The sequence below is a fragment of the Castor canadensis genome, chromosome 14, assembly GCF_047511655.1.
Source record: "Castor canadensis chromosome 14, mCasCan1.hap1v2, whole genome shotgun sequence".
Lineage (NCBI taxonomy): Eukaryota > Metazoa > Chordata > Mammalia > Rodentia > Castoridae > Castor > Castor canadensis.
This window is the reverse complement of record NC_133399.1, coordinates 72,591,147-72,614,772: the sequence shown is the minus strand read 5'-3', so window position 1 is coordinate 72,614,772 and position 23,626 is coordinate 72,591,147. Positions and strand designations below refer to the sequence as shown.

The 23,626-nt window shown below is 37.3% G+C and overlaps 2 protein-coding genes across 10 annotated transcripts in view; one reads left to right on the top strand and one right to left on the bottom strand.

Annotated features, from left to right (window-relative positions):
- Nucleotides 1-21,201, top strand: part of Mtmr7 (myotubularin related protein 7) — a 98,029-nt gene extending 76,828 nt beyond the window's left edge. For both annotated transcript variants that reach the window (XM_074054739.1, XM_074054738.1), the window contains 7 exons: nucleotides 6,891-7,000; nucleotides 8,295-8,420; nucleotides 10,084-10,133; nucleotides 12,073-12,273; nucleotides 12,523-12,663; nucleotides 13,701-13,827; nucleotides 16,453-21,201. In XM_074054739.1, the coding sequence (XP_073910840.1) occupies nucleotides 6,891-7,000; nucleotides 8,295-8,420; nucleotides 10,084-10,133; nucleotides 12,073-12,273; nucleotides 12,523-12,663; nucleotides 13,701-13,827; nucleotides 16,453-16,815 (1,118 nt within the window). In that variant the 3' untranslated portion in view covers nucleotides 16,816-21,201. The remainder of the gene's footprint in view (nucleotides 1-6,890; nucleotides 7,001-8,294; nucleotides 8,421-10,083; nucleotides 10,134-12,072; nucleotides 12,274-12,522; nucleotides 12,664-13,700; nucleotides 13,828-16,452) is intronic.
- Vps37a (VPS37A subunit of ESCRT-I) overlaps nucleotides 13,568-23,626 on the bottom strand; it is a 40,603-nt gene continuing 30,544 nt past the window's right edge. For 3 of the 8 annotated variants that reach the window (XM_074054740.1, XM_074054741.1, XM_074054744.1), the window contains 2 exons: nucleotides 14,647-14,742; nucleotides 13,568-13,818 (listed from right to left, as the gene is read on the bottom strand). In XM_074054740.1, the coding sequence (XP_073910841.1) occupies nucleotides 13,789-13,818; nucleotides 14,647-14,742 (126 nt within the window). In that variant the 3' untranslated portion in view covers nucleotides 13,568-13,788. Of the gene's footprint in view, nucleotides 13,819-14,646; nucleotides 14,743-20,049; nucleotides 21,773-23,626 lie in introns of those variants that run through there. The other 5 variants (XM_074054743.1, XM_020181988.2, XM_020181990.2 and 2 more) reach the window with 2 other exon arrangements.

Here is a 23,626-nt window from a genome sequence, read left to right as displayed (position 1 = left end):
TTTTGACATAAACAAGAATATTAACCACTCTTCAGCCCTCCAATAACAACCTGAAAGCTTGTCCTGTTTAGTAAAAAAAAAAAAAACTGCAAGAGAATGAATGTTATCTGTGAAAGGTTTAAAGGAATCAGTTGAGTGCTGCGATTTCACGCAGTAGAATGTGTATATTTTAGGATTAACTTGAATACTTTGGGTCGTGGCCTGGGATTGGATGGAAAGATGAGCACCAGGCACCCCAGGGAGTAGCAGGCGCTCACAAAGGGTGCTGGAATTTGCCACGCTTTCTGCTGGGCTGTGCTTGTGGGCGGTATGTACAGGCGGAGGCAAGCCTGACACTTGGAGGGCCTGTCCAGGATTGCTGGGCAGTGTCTCTAGTGGACAGACCTCCAGGCTGGGGCAAGGCTGGCATTTGGCCTGTGCATCAAATTCAGCTGTCTGTCACCAAACTATTTTTGCTCCCTGGAGTTCTCAGGAACACTTTGTGAGGTGTGCTGTGTCCATATTGCCTCTTAGACCATTAACTGACATTTGCTGTACTTCCTGAAACCACGTGACCATCTAAGACAGAAGGCTCCTCCGTTAGGCTTTCTGCCAGTTCCTGTTTCCCACCTTCCCTTCCTAAATACCATTTTGACAGTGTGTGAAGGAAAAACACACTGTCTACCATCTCTTGAATTTTCTGAAGATGGCTTATCTCGGGGTGATTGTGTGATGGGCTCACAGTTTTACAGTTTATTAAGAGGTATGTGTGCAAAAGTGTTTCTAATCAGATTAAGAATTTCTTGAGCAACATAAATCACCATTGTCCATAGAAATATGCAAGCCACAGTGTGGACAGTATTTGTAATTTTAAATTTTCTGGTGGCTACATTTAAAAAGTGAAAAAAAAAGTGTGTGGGGGGGTTAATTTTAGTAACACATTGTATGTAACAGTATATCTAAAATATTGCCATTTCAACAGGCAGTCAGTATAAAAGCTATTCAGGAGATATTTTATATGCTTTTTCTCTATGAAGTGTTTAAAATTTGATTCTTACTTTGTACTCACAGTACATCTCAGTTCAGAAAATCCCCATTTCTAGTGCTCTGTAGCCACAGGTATTGGGACAGCGCATTGTAAGTGATAGGCCACATAACCTTTAAGCTGGTAGTATGGGTGAGCCAAGGAGTACTTAGAGTGGTCATGTTTGAATTACGGAAAAGAACACTTCTGCAGTGAAGGGCTAGGGAGAGGAAAGATTAGAAGGCCATTGTCCCCAGTGAACATATTTGTTTAAATTTGTCTTTTGTTTCTCAGTTAACTTTGTACTTGAAGGATGTTTTAAAAATTCCAAATAGTTCTGTGCTTGTAACAAAAATAGCAGCAAAACTGTGGTTCCCGTACCAACTGTCCCCATGTCCATTTCTGCTTCTCAGGGCACCTTTCTGTGACTTTAGGCCCTGGTGTTTCTGTTCCCAACACCCACTGTGTTCACTGCTCTTACTTGATGTTTCCTTTTTTGCACGGGGCCTGTTGACTTGAGCAATGGGCTTTTGAACACTCTCCCCTCCATTTCCCAGAGTGCCTGCCCCAGAGTTCATCACCATTTTGATTAGCTCCAGACTCAGTGTGTACATCATCATTATTACTAAAGTAATAAATACAAGTACTAAAAGGAAATACAACTTAATATGTTTCCTGAGGATAATACAGAGTCATCTCATAGTTTCAGTTTGCTCCATTCTCTTCAGACCAGGAGAGCTGGGCAAATAGAGGTGGTTAGAAAGGTGGCCCTGTCGCAGGGAGATGTTGGGAAGCTGAAATGCAGAGGGAGGCCACTGATGACCAGCTTTGGAGGGAGCTTAGGATGCTGCTTATCTTGTGTTGGGCAGAGGGTCCAGCGCTGAAAGTGAGGAAAGAAAGCTGGCTAGGAGGTAGGAAGTGAGGACGGATTGGTGTGGGCAGAGACTACCCTCACCTGTGCCTGTATGTGGGGAGCGGATTATGAGAGGCCTGTGAGAACTTGACATTAGCACAGTTGTGTTCAATGATCTACAGGCTGAGTTTGGCACAGCCCCAGCTGCAGAAGAGAGCAAGAGGCAGAATGCAGCACAGCTGCTTTTCCTAAGTTGTTTATGTTCAGAGAAGTAAGAATGCAGGTTTCTGTTGTTACACTGTCATACCCCTGCACAAGAACTGTTGTTCCACCTCGTTTACCCCTATATATATATAAGACTCAAAACATGAAAGTGTTTGATGGCCCCACTCCAGAGGAACTAACACAGAAACTTAAAGCGACAGAGGTCAACATGAGAAGGGGATCAGGAACCAGTGTAAAGATCAGTTAGAGATGAGTCAACTTGGGTTGTAACACATGTGTACATGGAAGCAATGCTAGGAATCTCTCTCTATAGCTATCCTTAACTCGACTAGCAAAAATGATTTGTCTTTCTTATTACGCTTATGTCTTCTCTTCAACAAGATTAGAGATAAGGGCAGAACAGGTTCTGCCTGAAAGTGAGGGGAGGTTGGGGGGGAGAATATGGGGGCAGGGGGCAGGGGGGAGAAATGACCCAAATAATGTATGTACATGTGAATAAATGAATTTAAAAAAGTAAAATTTAAAAAAAAAGACTCGCTGAGGATTGATGGGGAATTGATTGATGGGTTTGGATTGGTAGGCTGCTTGCGAGAATGACGCTGCTGCTGCCGGCTGTTGGTGTGTCTAAGGACTGAGACTTTAAGAGAGAACATGGGACACTGCAAGTCTAAGGTCCAAGTCTTTAAGAGAGATTAAAGAAAACATTGGACAGTGTGAGTCTGAGGAAAGAGACTTTAAAGAACAGAAAAGAAGAAAGACTTTAGAAGTAAGATTTTAAAGAAGAGAAAAGAAGCAAAGTAAAAGAAGAGACTAATAGAGAAAAGAAGTAATGAGGCTGTTGTGCTTCTCCATCCGACCACCCAGCACACCTGACCCCAACTTTATGCATGTTTGTCTGCTATCTTTTATCCTTTCTGCATCTCTAGTAGTCCCCAGTTAGGTTGGTAGAATGGAGCTCAAGAAAGCTTTTGGCACCTGTAGCCCCGCAGAGCACGAATGTTGTTCTTTTTCTACTTCATTTCATCTGGGCATCCATGGAAAATTCTAACCTGGAACCATTAAGAAAGGGGAATCATGGGAATTTTGGCTGTGAATTCTCCGACTTGACTGGGATCAACCTTACTGGAGCAGCCAACACTGATTCATGTATGAATCCAAATACATGGGGAAAGTGACCCGTTTTGTGTTTTTTTCAGTTCCCCTGCACCAATTCAAATATATTAAAGTCTTTTTGTGATTACGTTCTATTGTATCATATACTTGGGGCTAATCCTGTATGTTTTTTTCTTTGTCAGCTTGATTTTATTAGGAACACTGTTCCTAGGTGTGTTGTAAACTTACCTTCAGTGAAGCTTTTCCTGGGTCTTGTTTTGCTTCTATCAAGTGCCTGTGAGACTCCCAGCCCAAATATAATAATTTCTCAGTTGTGGATTTCTGCACATAAAGAGAGTGAATTTGGCTCTAAACATGGATGAGTCCAAGCCCAGGGTTTCAACATCTCAGGGTAAATTTTTATTTCCCTCATGTGGAGTCCAGGCTGAGACTGACTTCTTGGTCCACCACCCTGAGTCCATGAGTGGATTTTTTTTTCTTTTTTTTAATGCCTTAGTTTGATTGTAGGGAGACTCAGTTCCAACTCCTGCCCTACACTGGCCCAAAGTTTGATCTCTTGTTTCTGTTCCAGTTAAATACAACATATAACTTACCTACTTCCTCCTGGCTCTGCACTAAAATGATGATGAAGTGGTAAAAAGACAAAAATGCTGAAGGATGAGAAAATGGAAGAGGAGGTAGCAGTAATGAAAATACAGTGGCTAGAAAAATAGATGGATGAGTGATAACTCAACAGACTTAAAAAAAAGCTGAAATTGATGGTGGAAGCATGAGAAACCCAAAAGCAAGCCACATGCAACAGTACGTACTTAGGCTGTGGAATCCAAGGCATTGGGTACTTTTGAAACAAGAGCACTGGCTAAATGTTTGTATAAACAGCAGCTCATCAGGCCAGCCTCTCCCTCCCCAGCATTGCTAATGAAACCTCTTCCCACACCTGTGCAAGTGCAGATGGTAATGAACTTTCTGGAAAGGTTGACCAGAGGGACTGTGTTATCAGGAATACCAGGCAACACTGGTGAAGAGGGACAGAGAATATCAGGCAAAAAAGGTGCAGATACAGGTGGAAGAATGAAACCCGTGGTTTCCCAAGCAATGCCACTCTTAGAACATTGTTAAAGTCTTAACAACTTGCTTAGGTATTTGGAAGGTCCCTCTCTGGAATATCCAGCCACACCAAGAGAGAGGTCTTGCCGATCCTGACATCTGGAGTCAAATGGACCAGAATCTCCTACAGCAAAGCCCAGAGGCTAAGAAGCCTGCCTACAGGCTTCATAATATTATTATATAAATATACATTCATATAATAACTATATTATTTGAGGATAGTAATAGCAGTAAGGGTTGCATATGTAACAACTCTCTGATGTTATTATTATCCCTGATTTACAACTGAAAAAACTGAGACACGGTGATATTAAGTAACATGTCCAAGCTCACACAGCCACCGTGCATGCCTTGAAAGGATTAAACATGTTTGAGAATGTTAACAAACTGCAAAGAGAAGAAGTAAGATGACATGGGAACATGGGACTTCATTTGTAACATTTTCTGTCTTAGAGATCTTAAGCAGTTGTGGCCAATATAGGTGTCAGTTTTTGCTATGTTATCTTTTAAGACTTGTTTTTAGAGTAAAACTGAGTGGTAGGTACAGAGATTTCCTATACACCCCTCATTCTCACACATGTATGGTCTTAACCTTATTCACATCCCTCACCAGACTGATTGGTACATTTGTTAAAACCTGTGAACCTACAATGACACAGGATTATCACCCAAAGTCCATAGTTAACATTAGGGTTCACTCTTGTTCTACATTCTTTGGGCTTGGATGATAGAGTAGTTTTACTGCCCTCAAAATTCTTGTGCTACCTGGCCATCCCTGTTTCTGACCCAGTACCCAACAGCCACAGATATTTTGCTGTCTCCATACTTTTTTGCCTTCCCTAGAGGTAATAGAAGTTGGAAGCATATGATATGTGGCCTTGTCATATTGACTTTCACTTTGTTACACACATATCTTTTCATTGCTTGCTTGTTCATATCTTTTTGTTGTTTAATAATATTTCATTGTCTAAATGTGTTACATTATTCTTAATATTTGTATGTTTGAATATTTCATAGCTTTTAGCAATTAAAGCCATAATCCCAGAAACACTTGGCCCACTGCTGAGTACCCAGGGCCACAGGGGCTGACTAATAGAGCCATAGATTCTGTGAATTGACATATTTTTTCCTGGGCTTCACAAAGTCCCTGTTTCTTTACAGTTTTGCAGAATGACAGTGTCTTCCTGCCTGTGATGTTGTGGCTGGAGGTGGCAACAATATAACCTCAGACGGAAAGGACAGTGCTCTGCATACAGTGTGGTTTCCTTAAGAGGCTTTGCTAGGAATTTCGGTGTTATTTCCAACATCATTGCTATCTCTGTGACTTAGAATTGAACTGCTTGTGCTTTTTTGTATGGCTCTTTTGTTACAGAAAATCAGAGTGACTCCCCTGCTATTTGACATATCTGGGGGCTGGGTATCTACTAAACTAAATATTGTCATGAATGCTTGATTGATAGGTATTCCAGATACACAGTACTTTCAGAAGTTAACAAAGTTAAATTTCTGAGTTTAGAGTTGGAAGGAACACAACTTCCTTATTTTAAAAAGGAAGAAATTGAGGCTCAAAGAGTTGAATAATATTTACAAGATTACACAGTTTATGTTTACTATATCACAGAGTACCATGTCATATACTTAAGCCAAAAACAAAGCAAAACTAGGGGTTATTTTCATGGGTTGATTTGTAAGACTCCTCAAGAGGGCCTCATGGGTATAACACAAACTTACAAACTTTGGAATGCAGTATTTGTGATAGAGTCAGAACACCAGGTATAAAGCTTTTTCATGTCTATTTTTTTTTAAACAGTACTGGGGATCACACCCAGGGCCTTGCACATAGAGGGCAATTACACTACCACTGAGCCATGTCCCTAATCCTTCTTTCTTATATCTTATGTTAAATAAAAGATAAGTTCTTGAGATATAAGTTGCTTATTGATAATGCTAAAGAAGTATTTACACACCTGCCTGAGTTGTATAAATGTAGGTATCATTTGGGATCCTAGTTTTTCTTTTAGTCAGAGGGAGAACCCCTAACCTGATGTGCTAGAATTGGATCAGAGGTATAGATCTCATTTTTAACTTTACATGCTTTACTCTTATTGGATGGGGATTGTTGGCAACAGGAGTCTGATAATTTTTAAGGCTTTTAGGATTGTTGAGGGTGTGTGTGTGTGTGTGTGTGTGTGTGTGTGTGTGTGTTCACAGCAGTTCTAATTTGAAGTGGTTGGGTGATGGAGAGTTCTAATTGGGTAGTGCTGGAGTTATTTTTATATTTCCTCCACAGCACTCAAGTAAGTGAAGTGCTTCTTAGGTGCCCGTTTGTAATATCTACTGGAAAGGTAATTGGATGTTCTGTGCTGGCCCTTCACTTTGGTAGCATTGAATGATTCTCATAAACAAATGCAGCATCTCTCAGGATCAAAAGTGGTTCAGAAAGATGAAGTTTAGTAAACTTGGGTATTTATTTTGACTTAAGTCTTTCATACACAACAAAGAAATCATTGACAAACTGCCTATAAAATAGGAACGTACGTAAAATGAGATTGCCTTAATTTCATTTTTATGACCTGGTTTATCTTGCAGTGTGTGAACTTAAATCTCCCTCCATGAGTGATTTTCTGTGGGGGCTGGAGAACTCGGGCTGGCTAAGGCACATTAAAGCCATTATGGATGCAGGAATCTTCATTGCAAAGGTATGGGTGCAGAGAAAACAAACTAAGGGGTCCACCAGCAAGCCGCTCTGACTTCCAGTGGTGATCTGTTCCCTATGTGGTGGACACCCTGTGTGCCACACTGAGTGAGATGTGATTTTGCAAAGTACAGTACTCAGTTAATAGGAAGTCAACAGTGATCATATGCCAAAATATTTCCAGAATATTTCTTCACTTAGACTTACTCCTGGATTCAGGAAAGAATTTTCTGTAAAAGAGTACAAACACATGCAAGTCTCCTCAGTGGTAGGGCTTGAGGCTTATCCCTAGTAGATCCTTTTTTTCAGTTATGACATGAGCAAAATTTATGTTCTTATAGCTAGTGGGTGAATTTACACTCTGTGATGGGAAGAATATTCCTGCAGCTTTTGTAGAAGATGGTTTTTTTGATGCATTCTGTTGTGTTGTTGAGAGTTTTAATTTTTAAGCAAATTCATCTTAGATTTGTACAACATATCTGTCTTTTCTGATGGCATTGTACATTCTTCTTTATTAGAAAATCACTTATTCAACAGATAATTCTTTAGCACCTGGGGCTGTTCCAAATGCCATGGATGCAATACTGAATAAGTCAGATCAAGTTTCTTCTCTTTTAGAACTGCCATTTTGATGTGGGAGACAAAAAAGTGTAAACAAATAAAAAAAAGATCTCAGATGGTGATAAATGCTATGATGAAGTCTGTATTATATTTTCTAGTTTATGTTTTTCTCCCAAGATAGTAGGCTAAAAGTAATGTACACATTTACGATAGCAATGGAAATTCTTTCTTAGCAGATTTTCTGGTAGAATTTTTACCTTTGTTTTCCCCTCCTTCCCTTTCCCCTGGATCTATTACTTGGTTCTTATCCTTTTATCTATAACTTCATAGTTTTATACTTAAAAATTTTTGTACCTTTTTCCTTTTTGGAAAAGGTAGGGGGCATTAGCAACCCCAGCAGTTCAGTAAGGCTTAATGTAGAAACCAGAGAGAGGAGAGAGGGTGGCAGGTGGGTCACAGAATATGTCATGACATGTTTGCATAGGATGCATATTTTTTTGGATGTTAGGTGACTTGAGCTGTCGCCTCTGGATGTAAGGGGATGGGAAGGAAAACTTAGCTACTAGCATCAAGCCAGTCCTTGGCACTACCTTAACAAGGTTTGACGTAAAGAATGAACAGGTCTTTGTTTTTTTCCTGTTTCTTTCTGTAAGTCTGTGACCAAACCTATTTCTGATGGGGGATTTTTCTTGTTTATAGCCTTTCTTTGTGACTCTTTGCCATCGGGTGTTTTTTAGGCAGTTTTGGAGGAAGGGGCTAGCGTGCTTGTTCACTGTTCTGATGGCTGGGACAGGACTGCCCAAGTGTGCTCAGTGGCGAGCCTCCTTCTGGACCCGCACTACCGGACTCTGAAAGGCTTCATGGTGAGTGTGCTGACTGCTGGACTTTCCAAGAGAGACGTGGGGGCCCTGACCAGCAATGCACCTCTGTTTTAAAGAACTTTTGGTGCCTTTTTTTTTTTTAATCAGCATTATTTTTCTCTTAAACAAGCAAGGTTAATTAAAGGGGAAAAGGATGAAATAGGCTTGACGTAAAGAGGTGGATTTCTGGGATACTGAAACCAATTCAAACCAGTGCTGCTGGATGGGCATTTGGGGGACAAATACAAAATACATTCAGTAGTTTGGATGATAATTTTATGTACAATTTGCTTATAAGTATTTCACAACTTTGGATGAGATGACTGAACAGTACGCAGTGCTTTTGTGGTTTTTCCTTAAATGATGAGTGTGTCCTCCCCAGCAGCTTGATCCTGTAGGTGTACATCATAGTGGTACACGGTGCTTCCAGCTGCACAGTTGCCTAGGGGGTGAAGCTGTGGCTAGGCTGGTGCCATTTCCTAATGATTGCAGTGCTTCCCAGTGACTGGGAGGTTGCCTCTGGCCTGCCTTTTGACCCTCAACAGCTTAGAAAGTCCCTCAGTTAATCCTGAACCCCTGCTAGGTACAGATGCTGACAAAAGAGCTGAGCTGGAGAATCTTTACTGCTAGATTTCCACTAGCAAGTGTTATCAGCTGACACCTGGGGACAAAAGAGAAGAGAAACAGGCTTCCTCTCCAGAGCTGTCCTTTTTTTGGAGGAAGTGTCCAAGAACTTCAGTTACCTGTGGCAGCACTGAGACTTGACAGTGACACTCCTGTTACAGACCCTTCTCCTGGACCATTATGAGGCTGGATTCCTTTATTACATTTGGAGTGGAAGGTTCCCTGTCACACACTGCCATAGATCTTTCTCTCACACACCATCATTTCCTGCCACTGACTTTATCCTCATTGTGCCACATTAAGTCATGGAACTTCCAACACAAAGAAAACGCTTTACATTGTCAAGGGCAGACTTCATCTGGTCCATATATTTCTAGGGAAAACTCATGTCCATTTTAGAGCATTGGTGATATTAATCCATATTATTTGATTAAACCTTTAGAAAAAATCCAGGATACTATGAACTCATGGTACCCATAATTCCAAAGCAGGGCTGAATTTTCTAATTTATACTCCTAAACCCCATGATTGTGGAATGCAATGTGTAATAAAGATCAGTAGAAAACATTCCTAGTGATTTCTTATTGAAAGGTTAGTATTTCATATTATATAGAGAGGCAGCATCACATACTGGTTAAAAGATGGGTTTTGGAACAGAGAGACCTAGGTTATGAAGTGGTATCCACAGTTTTCATGCTAGTAGCATGATCTTTGCTTCAGCTTTGCTTCAGCTTCCCCTTCTCTAAAATATAATAACACTTGTCCCACAATTAAATGAGATCACACATGAAGCAATGTAAGCAATGCCTGACACAGAGGAAGCACTTAGTGGGTGCATTCATCCATTCTCATTCATTATTTTCCTGTGGGTAGCCTTCACCTTTACCCTTCCTGTGTGCAATGGTGGATAAAGCATCCTCAACCATTTATAGGTTACCTGAGGATAGTGACTTAGTGACTTCTGCTCCAAGTACCTCTAAATCCTGTGGTCTGTTAGTTTCCTCATTCGCTTCTCTCTGTGATATTTCATTTTCTTGCGTAGGTATTAATCGAAAAGGACTGGATTTCCTTTGGCCATAAGTTTAATCATAGGTAAGAAATACTTAATGATCTGTTGTTTTGAATATTTAGAATAAGAACATTGATTCTGAAGTTTTCAGTGGAGTTCCTGGGGCAAAATAACCTTGGTTATGAAATGTTTCTTACTTTGTGTATCTTACTTGGAAAGTTTGTTTGTTGTGTATCACAGATAAATGAAGTTCCCACACTCTGATTACTTTCAGAATTAGCTGGGTAGAACTAACAATGTTAAATTGTTCTAGGAGAGACAGAGAGTGCTTGTTCATTCCTTGACCTAGAAAGGATCAGCTCTCACTTTGTCTCAGGAGTCTTTGGAGCGGTAATAAAAGACAGTGGGCCAGGCTTTGGAGCCGGACAGATCCATTTTGAAATCCAGGTTGTAGCATTTACTGCCTGTCCTTAGCCATGTGGCGTCTCGACTTTTGTCTTCCTATCTGTGGAATGGAGCTGTCCTTTCTCTTCCATAGAGTTGTGGCAAGAGTTTTTACAAAGTACATGCATCTCCCAAAAGCTGTTATTTATGGAACAGCCAGCCTCCTTGTGTTAGTGTTGATGAGAAAGCCTGCTCTATATTCGAATGTTCTCTAATCTCAGAATCATAAATGTAGTAGCTATACTTAGTCTTTTGGTGCTAAGATTTAAATTTATGGTAGGTTAATAATTTCATTAGACCTTTTGACATATATCTTTAACTATTTCAATATGTTTTCCTAAAGTAAGTTCTAAGTTCGTGCAACTGCCCATAAGTACTTTTGTGACTTTTGCATTTAGCATTAATTGATCATCAATTCTGTCGGTATCTGGAATTCTGTTTTCATAATTATTTCCCCAGGAAAGCATAATAATTATTTACTTTGTTTGTTTGTTTTGAGATGGGGATTCACTGTGTTGTCCAGGCTGTCCTCACACTCCTGGGCTCAAGCAATACTACCTCAGCCTTCGGAGTATTGGGATTATACGCACATACCACTGTACCTGGCTAATAAATTCCATTTTACAAATAAGAAAAAGAAAGCCCCCAAACAATTAAGTAAATTTCTTCAGATCACATTATTATTTTCAGTTTTTGGGTTCTGCTGACTATGTGTTAGGAAGTTAGGATCTCTGAGGTAAAAGATAACAGAAAGAACATGGAAATTGCTGAAGAACTGGATAACTGTTTGTCTGGCAAGGAAAGAATATATAGGGCAATCCTTTTTAAAAGACAAGTGGAACTGAAACTTTTGAGAAGTTTCTAGACAATTTCTAATGTTTCCACTCTTGGACAAACTCTTAAACTGACACTAATCATTTTTGTTCCTTGAGTTGGTTAGTCATTGTGGCAAAGATGAGGTTCTATGTTCTTTGTCTTTGATGGCACCCATCTCACCTTTTGAATTCTTACTAAAAATCACAGCATATTGATTGAAAATAAATATAAATCTGAAGGGAAGACTGGTGTATTCTTGAAAACAAAAATAAGGGAGGTAAAATAGTATCTGCAGAACATTATGACAAGTTTTAAGTGCAAGAGAAATAGGAATATATGCCTAGACACCTGGGAAACCTCTATGTTTTCAAGTTGTCTGCCTCATTCTTTCCTAGCAAACAATGCAAGAGTAAAAAACCCTGAAGTTGCTTAAAAATTTTTTTTCATTCTTCCATTGGTCACTAGTAAAATGGAAGATTTATTTCAGAAGTTCTGATGTACTTTAAAGTTTGAATTTGAAAAATGCTTTTTCAGAGAGGTTCCTTGAGTTTTATCTCTAGCTTTGACAGTTTCTTTCGTAACTATAACATGTTCTCTATCCAGACCTTCATCACAAAGTTTGTTTTGAAACTGGAATTTAAAGTTAATTTTTTACTTCACTGTGAGTTTATAAGACTTAGGAACAATGCTGATTTTATTATTTTTGCACTTAAGAGTTTCCTAATTAAATGACCTTATCAAGTCTTCAATATTGTTTTATAGATACGGCAATCTAGATGGTGACCCGAAAGAAATCTCTCCAGTGATCGACCAATTCATTGAGTGTGTCTGGCAGTTAATGGAACAATTTCCTTGTGCCTTTGAGTTCAATGAGAGGTTTTTGATTCACATTCAACATCATATTTATTCCTGCCAATTTGGAAACTTCCTATGTAACAGCCAAAAGGAGAGACGAGAACTCAAGTAAGTGTTTTGGTGTTTAATTTTTATCTAAAGATTTGGGTAATTGAGAATTTCAAGTGGCCGTTCATAATTTTGAAGATTACTTCATTTAGTCGCATAATTTTGAAGATTATTTCATTTAGACTGAAGTTCTTTTCCTGCTCCTGACATCATAAGTGTTCAGATAACAATTACTAGTTTCTTTCCAGCTGTTACATGATACAAAAGAACCAGGATCGGTCATTTTCAGACTTTCTTTCATTTTAACAGAACTCAAGAGAGAACATACTCTTTATGGTCTCATCTGTGGAAGAATCGGGCCGACTACCTGAACCCTCTGTTTAGAGCTGATCACAGTCAGACCCAGGGAAGCCTCCATCTCCCTACAGCTCCATGCAACTTCATGTATAAGTACGCAATTGATTTCCCTTGTGGAAATAAGTTATTTTAAGATTATTGGGATGAAGAGAATGTAGGTTCTACTAGTGTATACTAGGTAGTATGTTGTATGGTATGTTTTGGTTTCTTCTCTGATCTTATATGATATGGAAAAATGACTCGTCATCAAAAAGACAAACAGAATAAACTACGACACTACATTCCTTCTCCCTACTCACTCCACAACACATACTTAGTGGCTTTTTTTCTTCTATAGATGGTTGTATTCTTAATTATTTCAATATTATTTTGCTAGACTTTTAAAGCAGGATATCGATTCTTCTTTAATACTAAAATAGAAGCGTGTATGGCTTCTTAAAACTGCTGTTTACACAGCAGTTGAAACACTGCAATCGTTTGTCTTATAATTAATTAATAGCCAGTTATTATTTCTCTAAATATTTTGTTGCAGAAAAAGCATTCTAGGCATGGTGGGTAAAGGACACTGCGTTCCTGCCTTAACTACTTTTCTGTTCTAAGTAAGAGCAGGTCTAAGGATAGTCCTGTGACAGCCCCATTCATTCTCATTTGCATTCCAGTATGCTTTACTGTGTAAGATAAAAGGAGATTTATTGCACATGCAAATGTCAGTTTTTGGTGACTGTTGGAAAACAAAAGCTAAATATTTCAAGTTTAAAAGCCTCCCTCTGCAGCTGAAAGACTAAATATAAAATCCCTAGTTTTCAGTTTAAAATACTAAGATATTTTCTCAAACCAAAATTGAAGAAAAATAGCAACATGTAGTGCTTCAACCTACTGTAGAAAAATATGTTATGTGCCATCCAATTCAGTATCATATATGCAAGAAGAGGCTTCATAAAGCTATTCTTCCCAGAAGAAACTTACTGACCGAAGAAAAAGAAAACATCGACATGGGTCTTTGTCCAGTCTATAATTTGTATTTGTATTAAGATTGTGGGTCTGTGATAAAAAGATGCAGTACAAGACTTGAAAATGGGAATTCTCAGCTTGGGATATAGTGGTATCACAAAGCTCTGTTTCCTTCCCAGGTTTTGGAGTGGAATGTATAACCGCTTTGAGAAGGGGATGCAGCCTCGACAGTCTGTGACAGATTACCTGATGGCAGTAAAGGAGGAGTCACAGCAGCTGGAGGAGGAGCTGGAGGCCCTAGAAGAAGTAAGACGAACTTGCTATTGTTAATCTGTTTTCTTAATTTGCTTCTCTTTTCTCTCCCTCCCTCCCTCTCTTCTCTTCTTCCCTCTACCCCTTCCTCCTACAATAACACCATATCATGTACTTGCCCAAGAATTGACAATAAATTTCTATTGTTTGGGACCTAAATTTTAAAGTGAGTCTTAATGTTATAAATACAATTAGACCCTTTTTAAAAATATGATATATTTAGAAATATGGATCTACCCAAAGAAATGAAGAGATCAGAAGTGTAATAAAGGTCAAATAAAATATTTCCTTTTCTTCAAAAAAAATGTAGAAAAAAGCATTAAAAACTGGGAAATTGTCAATAGTTAAGGATGTTCATTATACCTCATAAGGCAATTCATATTGGCAAATGTCTAAAGATTGGCAAAATATCACAAGTTGGATTTAAAGCCAGTTCCTTTGCCTGCTGGATATTTACCTGCAGGCTCTGAGAATCATGGTTTTATGGTTCAAGTACAGGTCATTTAGAGGTAGCTGGTGAGGCTGACTCCTCTTACAATATTCTAGAAAACACACCTTTCAAGATATATTGTGGAAGATCTTAAGTCTAGGTTTAGAACATCAAGTGCACAGTGGAACCAGATAGGTAAGCCAATTTCACAAGGTTCAGCTTTTGGTTTTGAGAACTTTTGAAACTAAATAAATGGTGCCCTAGTATAAATCCTTAGGGTCAAAGAGAACATCATCATATCCATTATGAAGAGGCCTGCCTTAACATCATTTATGTTTTATTGGAGAGGTAGGCTTTAACTATTTGTGCGTCAAGACCAATACCTTGCTAGTTGTGATGGTGCAGTTCCATAATCCCACCACTAGGGTGGTAGAGGCAAGAAAATGAAGCCAGCCTGGGGCTACATAGTAAGACCCTATCTGAAAAACATCAAAAAACAAATGACACACATAAAACCTAAAAAGAGCACCACCTCCCAAGAAAAAGTCCTGATGCCTAGGCACTATGCTTAAAAGTTCTAAATCTTCAGAGTACCACAGATGATTGCAAATTGTATCCATTGCTGAGCAATTGTGGGTTAAAGAATACATGGCAGAGAACTGAAATAAGCCACAAGTTAAGCTTTTAGAATTCTAGAGCCATTGCAGACCTTTGCCATTCAAAATTCCCTCATGTCATTGTTGGGGCAGTTTTATTTAGTGTTCCTTAAGACATCCAAGGATTGTAAGAAATTTAGGATTCTAATAGTCTATTCCAGCATCTTTTGTTAAAATAATTTAAAAATTATTTAGAATATCTAAAAGTACCTTAATGTTAAAATGTTGGCTCTTGTTTCTTTATAATAAAGTTAACATTTCTTAGACTGACATGTGATTTTTCCCACAATCTAGTCTAATCCTTTTTCAATTTTATTCTCCAGTATTCCTCCCTGTTAAAGTTGAACATTTTCTGCTTCTTGTGCACAGCTGACTACTTCCTACTTTGTGTTTTTCCTCTCACCGTCCCTCCTGCTGGGAATGCTTTCTAACCATCACTGGAGTGTCCAAGTTTCATTCTTTCACAATCCTACTAAAATATTCTCTCCTCCCTAAAGTTTACTCTGCTGTCTTCCCTCAAACCACACCTCCTTATCCCTCTTCAGTTTGCTTCTTCCAAATTCCTACATTACATAAACTCTGCATGTCTTTGTTGTAACACTCCAAGTTCTCTATGGCTGGATCTGGATTTATGTCTCTGTTCCTCCTACTGCCTAGCAATGGTGTGGTTCTGCACTAATAACTTATATAAGTGTGTTTTGAATGAATATATAGTACTTGATCTTATAATACCTCCCAAGGTATATTCAGGTAAAATGTACTTTGAACAGCCAGTACATCCATGACCTGATGAATGGAGGAACAAAATGTTGTATATCCATGTAACAGAGTACAGTTCATCCATAAAAAGCAAAGAACTACTGATACAGCACTACAACATGGATAATCCCGTGAGCATAAGTTAAGTGAAAGAAGCCAGAGAGAAAATGTCACATAATGCATGATCCATTGATATGAAATGTCTAAACTAAGCAAATTCATACAGACAGAAAGTTGATTAGTGATTGCCAGGTGCTGCAAGAGGAGAGAATAGGGAATGACTACTTCTGAGTATGAAATTTGGGGGAGAGGGAGTAATGAAAATGGTTTAAAATTAGGAGGTTTGGTTGCACAACCCTATAAACACCAAAAACCACTCAATTCTATATTTTTAAAGGGTGAATTTTATAATGAGTTATATCTCAATAAGATCAGAAAAACATCCTTGACTTTTAAAAAACATTTGAATTCAGAGGATGGAAATCATGTGAAACTACATAGGCATAGAAAAGAAAGTACTGGTGGCCAGGTATTTTACCTGTGTTATAGCATTCACTTTTATAGGAAACCTGTTAAGTTATTGCCATCCTGACGTTGGAGATGAACAAAGAAAGCCTCACAGAATTTGTTCTGTACAGGTCATGAAGTCTAGGTTTGAACCCACATCTGTGTCCTTTATGTCCCAGCTTAGAGGCAGTGAATACTAAAGGCATACATATACAAAAGAAGTAACGATTTATGATTTTTTCCCTGAAATTGTTGTTTGCATTTTAGAGACTGGAAAAGATTCAGAAAGTGCAGTTAAATGGCACTCATGTGAAAAGTAAGCCCAGTGAACCCAGCAAATACTCAGGGTTTTCTACCTCAGATAACAGCACAGCCAACACTCCCCAGGACTACAGTGGGAACCTGAAATCATTTCCCTCCAGGAGCCCTTCGCAGGGCGATGAAGATTCTGCTCTGATTCTAACCCAAGACAATTTGAAAAGCTCAGATCCAGATCTGTCTGTGAACAGTGATCAAGAATCCGGGGTGGAGGATCTGAGCTGTCGGTCTCCGAGTGGTGGTGAGCATGCACCCAGTGAAGACAGCAGCAAGGACCGGGACTCTGATGAAGCTGTGTTTCTCACTGCCTGAGGTTTCCCTTTGGAGTTCCAAAGTAAAGGACACAAAGAAATACTTCCAAAAATAAGGGGACAGTGCAATTCAAAATAAAAATAACTCAAGAAGTGGACATCACTGAGAATTGTAACATGCAACTAAGAAAATGGTAAAAAAAATGTCCAACTCTTAGTTTCTTTACAGATACTGAAGAACAGGAAGTAGCCATTTCTTTTATCAAATATAAGAATTGCTCACTGTTTTGAAAGTCATTATAGACTATGAAAATTATATTCACTATAGAGCAATTACTCTGTCATCACTTGAGGTTATCAATATAAATCTTCCTTGCCATAGCATGCATCTATCAATAAGTCCCTCTCCCGCTTCTCTCACAATTGTTATTGTTTAGGAGCACAGTTTTTGTTTTCTAAAACATTTAACATTACCTTCCCTTCTGACCTTTTGACCTATATTTCTAAAGACAAAGAGTATTGTTGAGAATATACCTTTTTTGTTTTTTTGGCTAATAGATATAGTCCTAAGGAGATTTGAAACTTTTTAAGCTTATCCTTCAGATATAACAACCACTTTAACTTCTCCTTAGGCAAAATATTTTGCATTGTTATAATTTTGTTGTCTTTTTTTGGAACTGTCTCCTCACTTAAAAAGTGCTAAAATTTGTAACTCACTTTCTCTCTGAAATGAGCTTAATACCTAATAAAATAGAAGCAACACTCACTCTCTGGGTCTTACATATGAATCAGATCATGTTTGCTTTCTTGATAACCTTTTATTACTATTTCAGAGACTACACTATCAAGACCGTGTGACCCAACCACCAGCCTGATCCCAAAGTATAACACTATAAAGTTAGTGGGATAAAACGTCAGCAAGAAAAAATCCCAGTTAAGAACTAGAGAATCTGGTTGTCATGTCTGTTAAACAAGTTGATTAAGTTATGGCATCTATCATTTTAGAAATTATGTAACTGGTTAGTATGCTGTAATTAACATAAGTAACATCTCATGACCTTGAACTGCTAAACGTGAGTTCTGAAAAGTTTTTGCTTTATTAAAATGCACATTAGAAATAGAATCATTCCCCTGTCTTATGCTAAAACACAGGACTTAACTAGGTGGCCTAAGTTTTGATCTGAAGAAACTTAGTGGAGAAACGTTGCCACGTTTGAATAGAAAGAAATGATATTCACATTGTATGGTTTTGAAATACATTCTAGAATGTAAGGGAATTTGAACTTAATTTGTATAATTTACATTGATATTTTAAATTTGTGAAAAATTTTATAGGATAATGTATTAAATTTGCCTGAAATGGGAACAAGATAAAGTGCAAGAAAGTGATATTACTGAACTATCTAGTAGGAAAGATTTGGAGTGTAGTGATATATACAAATGAAATAACATATAGTATAATTGTAACTGTGTTCATCATATTTAAGAACAGAATGCTTTTAATATACTAAAAACCTGTAATATAAAATTACTTTGTTAATGTAAAAATAAAAGCAAATATAGTTCTTTTAGAATATAAAATTTGAGCATTTTTCTGCTGAGATGTTCCCAAATTAAGTACATTTAATAAATTAAATAATTAATGATTATTCATTTCCTGATTGCTAATAAACACTTAGGATATAGTGGCGATGGCTTTTACATTTTTATAATAGTTCACTTCATACCATTCTTATAGCTGTCCACTCTTAGAAAGTTTGTTGCCTAGTACTGAGGATGTGACTTTGATTTCTTCCAGTTGCAGCATAAGTCTATAAAAATACTTTCAAATAATGAAGGCTAGGTGTGGTGGTTCACATCTAGAATCCCAACTACACAGGAGGTGTAGATGAAAAATAACTAAAGCATAAGAGTGCTAGGGGCATGTCTCAAGTGAGCTTGTCTACTAAGCTCAAGGCCCAGCATTCAAACCCCAGATAAAACAATATCTGCTACATACAGGATGAAGTGTTATTTGGAAAAACAAATAGTATATTTTATATTTTACATTTTAATTGTTAAATGATGTCTTCCACATCAAAGTCATAACATTTTGTCCTTTCACCCTTTTTATAAGCTATTATAATTTAAGTTTATGCTCATTTAGGCTATTTATTAAAAGTTAACACTGATAACTACATAAAAAGCTACATTTATTGATTATTAGAACCTTATTTGCTTTCACAGTGCCTTAAAACACCATGGCCAATCCAACAAGATTATAATTTCTAACACTACATTTTAATTTTAAATCAAAATTCAATCAGGAAGTATCTTATTGTTTAGGGTAGTGGTTTACAGCATAGGAAATAAATCAATGTATAATTGACTTTAGTAATATTTAGGACTCAAGTGATATTAAGGAAAGTTTGATAAGGAAAAAAAGTAAGAATTTTGATCATGACTAAGCAATAATTGAAGTTTTATATATTGAAGATAAGGAAAAGAGAGACAGTAAGTTTTTATTCTTGGTTTTTGTTCCTGGTAGTACTGGTGTTTAAGCTCAGGGCCTTGTTCTTGTAAGGCAGGTACTCTACCACTTGAGCCATACCCATAGTCCTAAATTTTTATTCTTTAGAGCACATGATTAGTTTACTTTCTTCTAAAAATGAATATGAGCTGCCCTTTGAGAATAATTATGGTGAAATCTACTTACAAACAACCCCTATTCTGATATAAATTCCCTAATACCAAAATTTATTTACGGAAATTTCTTCAGATTTTGAAATGGGTATTTTTAGTATGCAGGTCATTGATTTAGAACTTCCTTCTATTTTTAGAATCTAGCTTTTAACTCTTTATCCATTACCACCTCTACCCTGGAGAGCCCAATAACCCCTAGGCTTTCTTCCACGTCTGTGATTGCCATCTAGTCTTCCATTAGCTATTAAAGTAAACTCAGAATATCTACTTTGGAATGCATGTCTAGAGCCAGTTTTTTACAAAGAATTATCCATAAAACACAAAAACCATAAATTTCTACTGCAATTACAGAACCCACATTCACAAAGGCATATTCAAATGTACTCTTTGCATCCTAAATGTCATGTAACATACATGAACTAAACTGTCAAGTTGTTAAATGCAGGTAATTGTGATCAAACTCCTCTATTTGATGACTGAGTTGTAAGGAGGTTCTCAGAAAATTAATTTTGAAAGAGAAAATAAGCTGTATTAAGTAGTATGGAATGAAACTGGAATAAGCTTAAAGGGAAAAAAAGGCATTTTTTGTAATTACATAGAAGAGAGATTACTATGTAAGCAAATGATTTTTATTTTGGTAGTGGTGACAGTAGATAAACACTCAAACCATGTTACAATTATCTTTGTACAGTATTTCCAAAATACCTTGTTTTTTAGTAGGTGCTTAGTAAAATTAGTAGGTCAAATGAATTAATGTTCCTTTAGAAGGACTGCAGTCTGCTGATCTCTTGTTTATACCAGATTGTTTGCAGAAGGTTAGGACTGTTGTCTTCTACTGCCTGCAGTGATTCCTGGTGGTGGTAAACTGACAGCAAGTGCACTAAAGAAAGATTCTGAGTGCCCTCCAAACTATAACAAGTTTGAAACACCATTACCTCAGTTATCTCCTCTACAGATCAGGAATACTAATCTTACCTTCATCTGGTCATTTTGAAGATTAAATAGCATGCCTTTAGCAAATGTCAAACAATTAATAAAACTTATCTGCTATGTCCAACAATATTATCCTTGTAGTTAATGTGAATATTTGCCTTCTACAAACAGACTAAGTAGTTTTCAGTTCTAAGAAAATAATTTTGATTTTCCCCAAACTGTATTGCTAACATGTATAGGAAGAACAGAAGAATGATGATGAAAAGGTCTGTACTATATGCTGGTGTTGCAGTGACAATCACAGTGGGAGGAAATCTACACGAAAATATTCATTCAGGTGATTTGTTATTTAGATAACTTCTTTACCAAGCCTCACATGTATAGTTCAAGAGTTTCTCCTTCATGAGTTCACAGGGATACCCATAAAAAGTATTCATTCTGTGACATGGTATAAAAGCAAATTGCTGACTATAATACATATTAAAGAGAAAAATAAATTCATTAAAAATTAGGACTGTCTAAAAATTAAATATTTACTACTATATAGGTTTTCCTTTAGAAAAGATAAGACAGTAAAGGTCAAAAAATTCATTGACTTTTTTGTCTAGATTTACTATCAGCAAAAAGAAAAAAATTGGTGTTAACATTAGGAATTTAGAAAGTAAACCCTTATCTAATCACAGCCTATCAGATACTTTAAAAAAATTAATATGAAAGTTTGTGTTGGACTGGATTAAGTGAAAGGGAAGTTTTCTAAAATAAGTGAAATATTTACTGACCTGCATTGTTTCTTAAGTGCATTTTAGTTTCAAAAATAAAACAATATAAAAGAGCAGCTGGTTTATTCTTTTGATTTATTGTAGGTGTTAAAATTTACTTTCTTGAGATGGCACATTGGCAGGTTTGGTATTTCCTGACACACAGAAAGAAAGGGGGGAAAAAGTGAAAGGGTGTTTTTCCATAGTTGAAAATAGTTTTTCAAAAATGTTTGTGAAGAAAATAATCTAAATAACATACCATTCTTGAAAAAGAAATGAGGCAGCTTCAAATTAAAAGTATAAATTTAAGTAGTTTTCATAAAATATTAAAAACTAGCTAAAATTACATGCACAGTCATTTAATCAATAATAAGACGAATAGCACTGGAACTTAAATATAGGATTTATCAATAATAAATAAACATTTTTTAGTGCAAATAGTGCAGAAAAATTTGAAAGCAAAGATCATAGCAGTCATTCTAATCTATACAAAAATCAGTCTCAGTTCTGTATACAATCTATAGAGTACATCTGTGAATTCAGCCATTGTAATGAAATGCCAATTTACAAATCATAAATATAAAAAACAATGTGCTTAGTTTTGTGTCCCATTTCTTTCTTGGCAATTCACATTTTCAGAAAAATCTGGAAAGAAAAGAAAATTTTGAAAAGCTAAGATTTAAGATGATAAATCTTCATCACTTTACATTTTCTTGCAATTAAAATTTACTACAAGCCAGGTACTGGTGGCTCAAGCCTATAATCCTAGCTACTCAGGAGGCAGACGCAGAGGCAGAGATCAGGAGGATCGCGGTTTGAAGCCAGCCTGGGCAAGTAGTTCACGAGACTCTATCTCGATAAAATCCATTACAAAATGGGCTGGTGGAGTGGCTCAAGGTGAAGGCCCTGAATTCAAGTCCCAGTACCGCAAAAAAAAAAAAAAATTACTGTAAGATAACTTGATATTGAGGGAATGAGGGAATAGGGGTAAAGAATGGCTTTCAGTATGTTCAGATAAATAAGCAGTTACTTATTTCTACTTCATTCTCAAGCTTAGTATTAAATTTGGAAAATAAAACAATTCAGAGTTGGAGTAATGCTAATTTGAGCTGGAGATGAGAAACACCTATCAATTCCTTCCTTGAGCCCACTCCCTTTGTCAGGGAACCTCTCATGATGCTTCTTCTTAAAGTCCACTCCTTCAGACTATCTGACACCAATCTCCAGGCCAAGCTGATTAGGCCAGGATGGATACCTCATCTGTCTCTTTCCCAGGGGTTTTTATTGGAACACCAGAGACTTGTTAAATGTCTAATGGCTGCTTGAATTGTCAGATGAAGTAATCAGGTTGTAACCAGTAATAGTTGAAGGGCGACTGAGAGATAGAAAAAAGGGCTGTGGATACAGCTCTGGTAGAATGCATGTCTAACATGTGCAAGGCCTTAGGTTTGAACCTAGCACTGGGGAAAAACAAAATAGATACAGAAATAAGAAAAAAGCCTCAAAAAGTGAGAGAAAAAGCTGTTCTTGGCTACTGAGCAGCTTCTAATGTTTCTACTGTCAGGTAACTAGCTGTCCCTTTTTTCATTTTGGCTTGGTGATGGATTTTTCATTATCCAATGACAAGTTTTTGCTTAAGTATGGCAGGGGGTGGTTGAGATTTGTTCTAATCAAATCATTACTAAAACAAAATAGGTAGAGAGGAAAAGGAAAAGGGTTTGAGGAAAGAGTGAAAGCATGAAGGAAGACTAAGACATGTAAGACAACCTAAGGGGAAATGGGAAATTAGTGGATGATCCATTGATTCCTACCACCACCACTACCAAAACAAACAAAAATAATAATAATAAAAAGTAGAAGGAATAGGCCAGGCACCAGTGGCTCATGCCTGCAATCTCAGCTACTCAGGAGGCAGAGATCAGGAGAATCGTAGTTTAAAGCCAGCCCAGACAAACAGTTTGTAAGACCCTTTCTCGAAAATACCCATCACAAAAAGGGCTAGTGGAGTGGCTCAAGCTGAAGGTCCTGAGTTCAAGCCCCAGTACCACACACACACAAAAAAAAGTAGAAGGACTAAAATGATGATATGAAATATATGCCTATTTAGATTACAGAAATCTTAGAACCATAGAGAAATATGCAGTTACCACTGTTACTACTAGGGGCTTATTACAGGATTTGAAGCTGAGAACTTTTATGACATAAGTGGTACTTTAGGAAGATGATTCCATCTGTACTTTCTAGAAGACTCTTAAAGTCAGGAGAGGCCAGAAAACTACAGGAGTAATTTTGATGTGCGAAGGAAAAGAGACAAACTGAGGTTCATTTTAAAGGAAGAAATGACAAGACTGTTGAGTCAACCAACATACTCTATATACCAGCTGAAAGAAAAGAAATTAACTATAACATGAACCTCTATATAAGAAGCTCTCAGATGATGAAAAACCATTTCATCTAAGCCAATATAATACTGAGAAGATATCCAAAAGTTTTCTACTG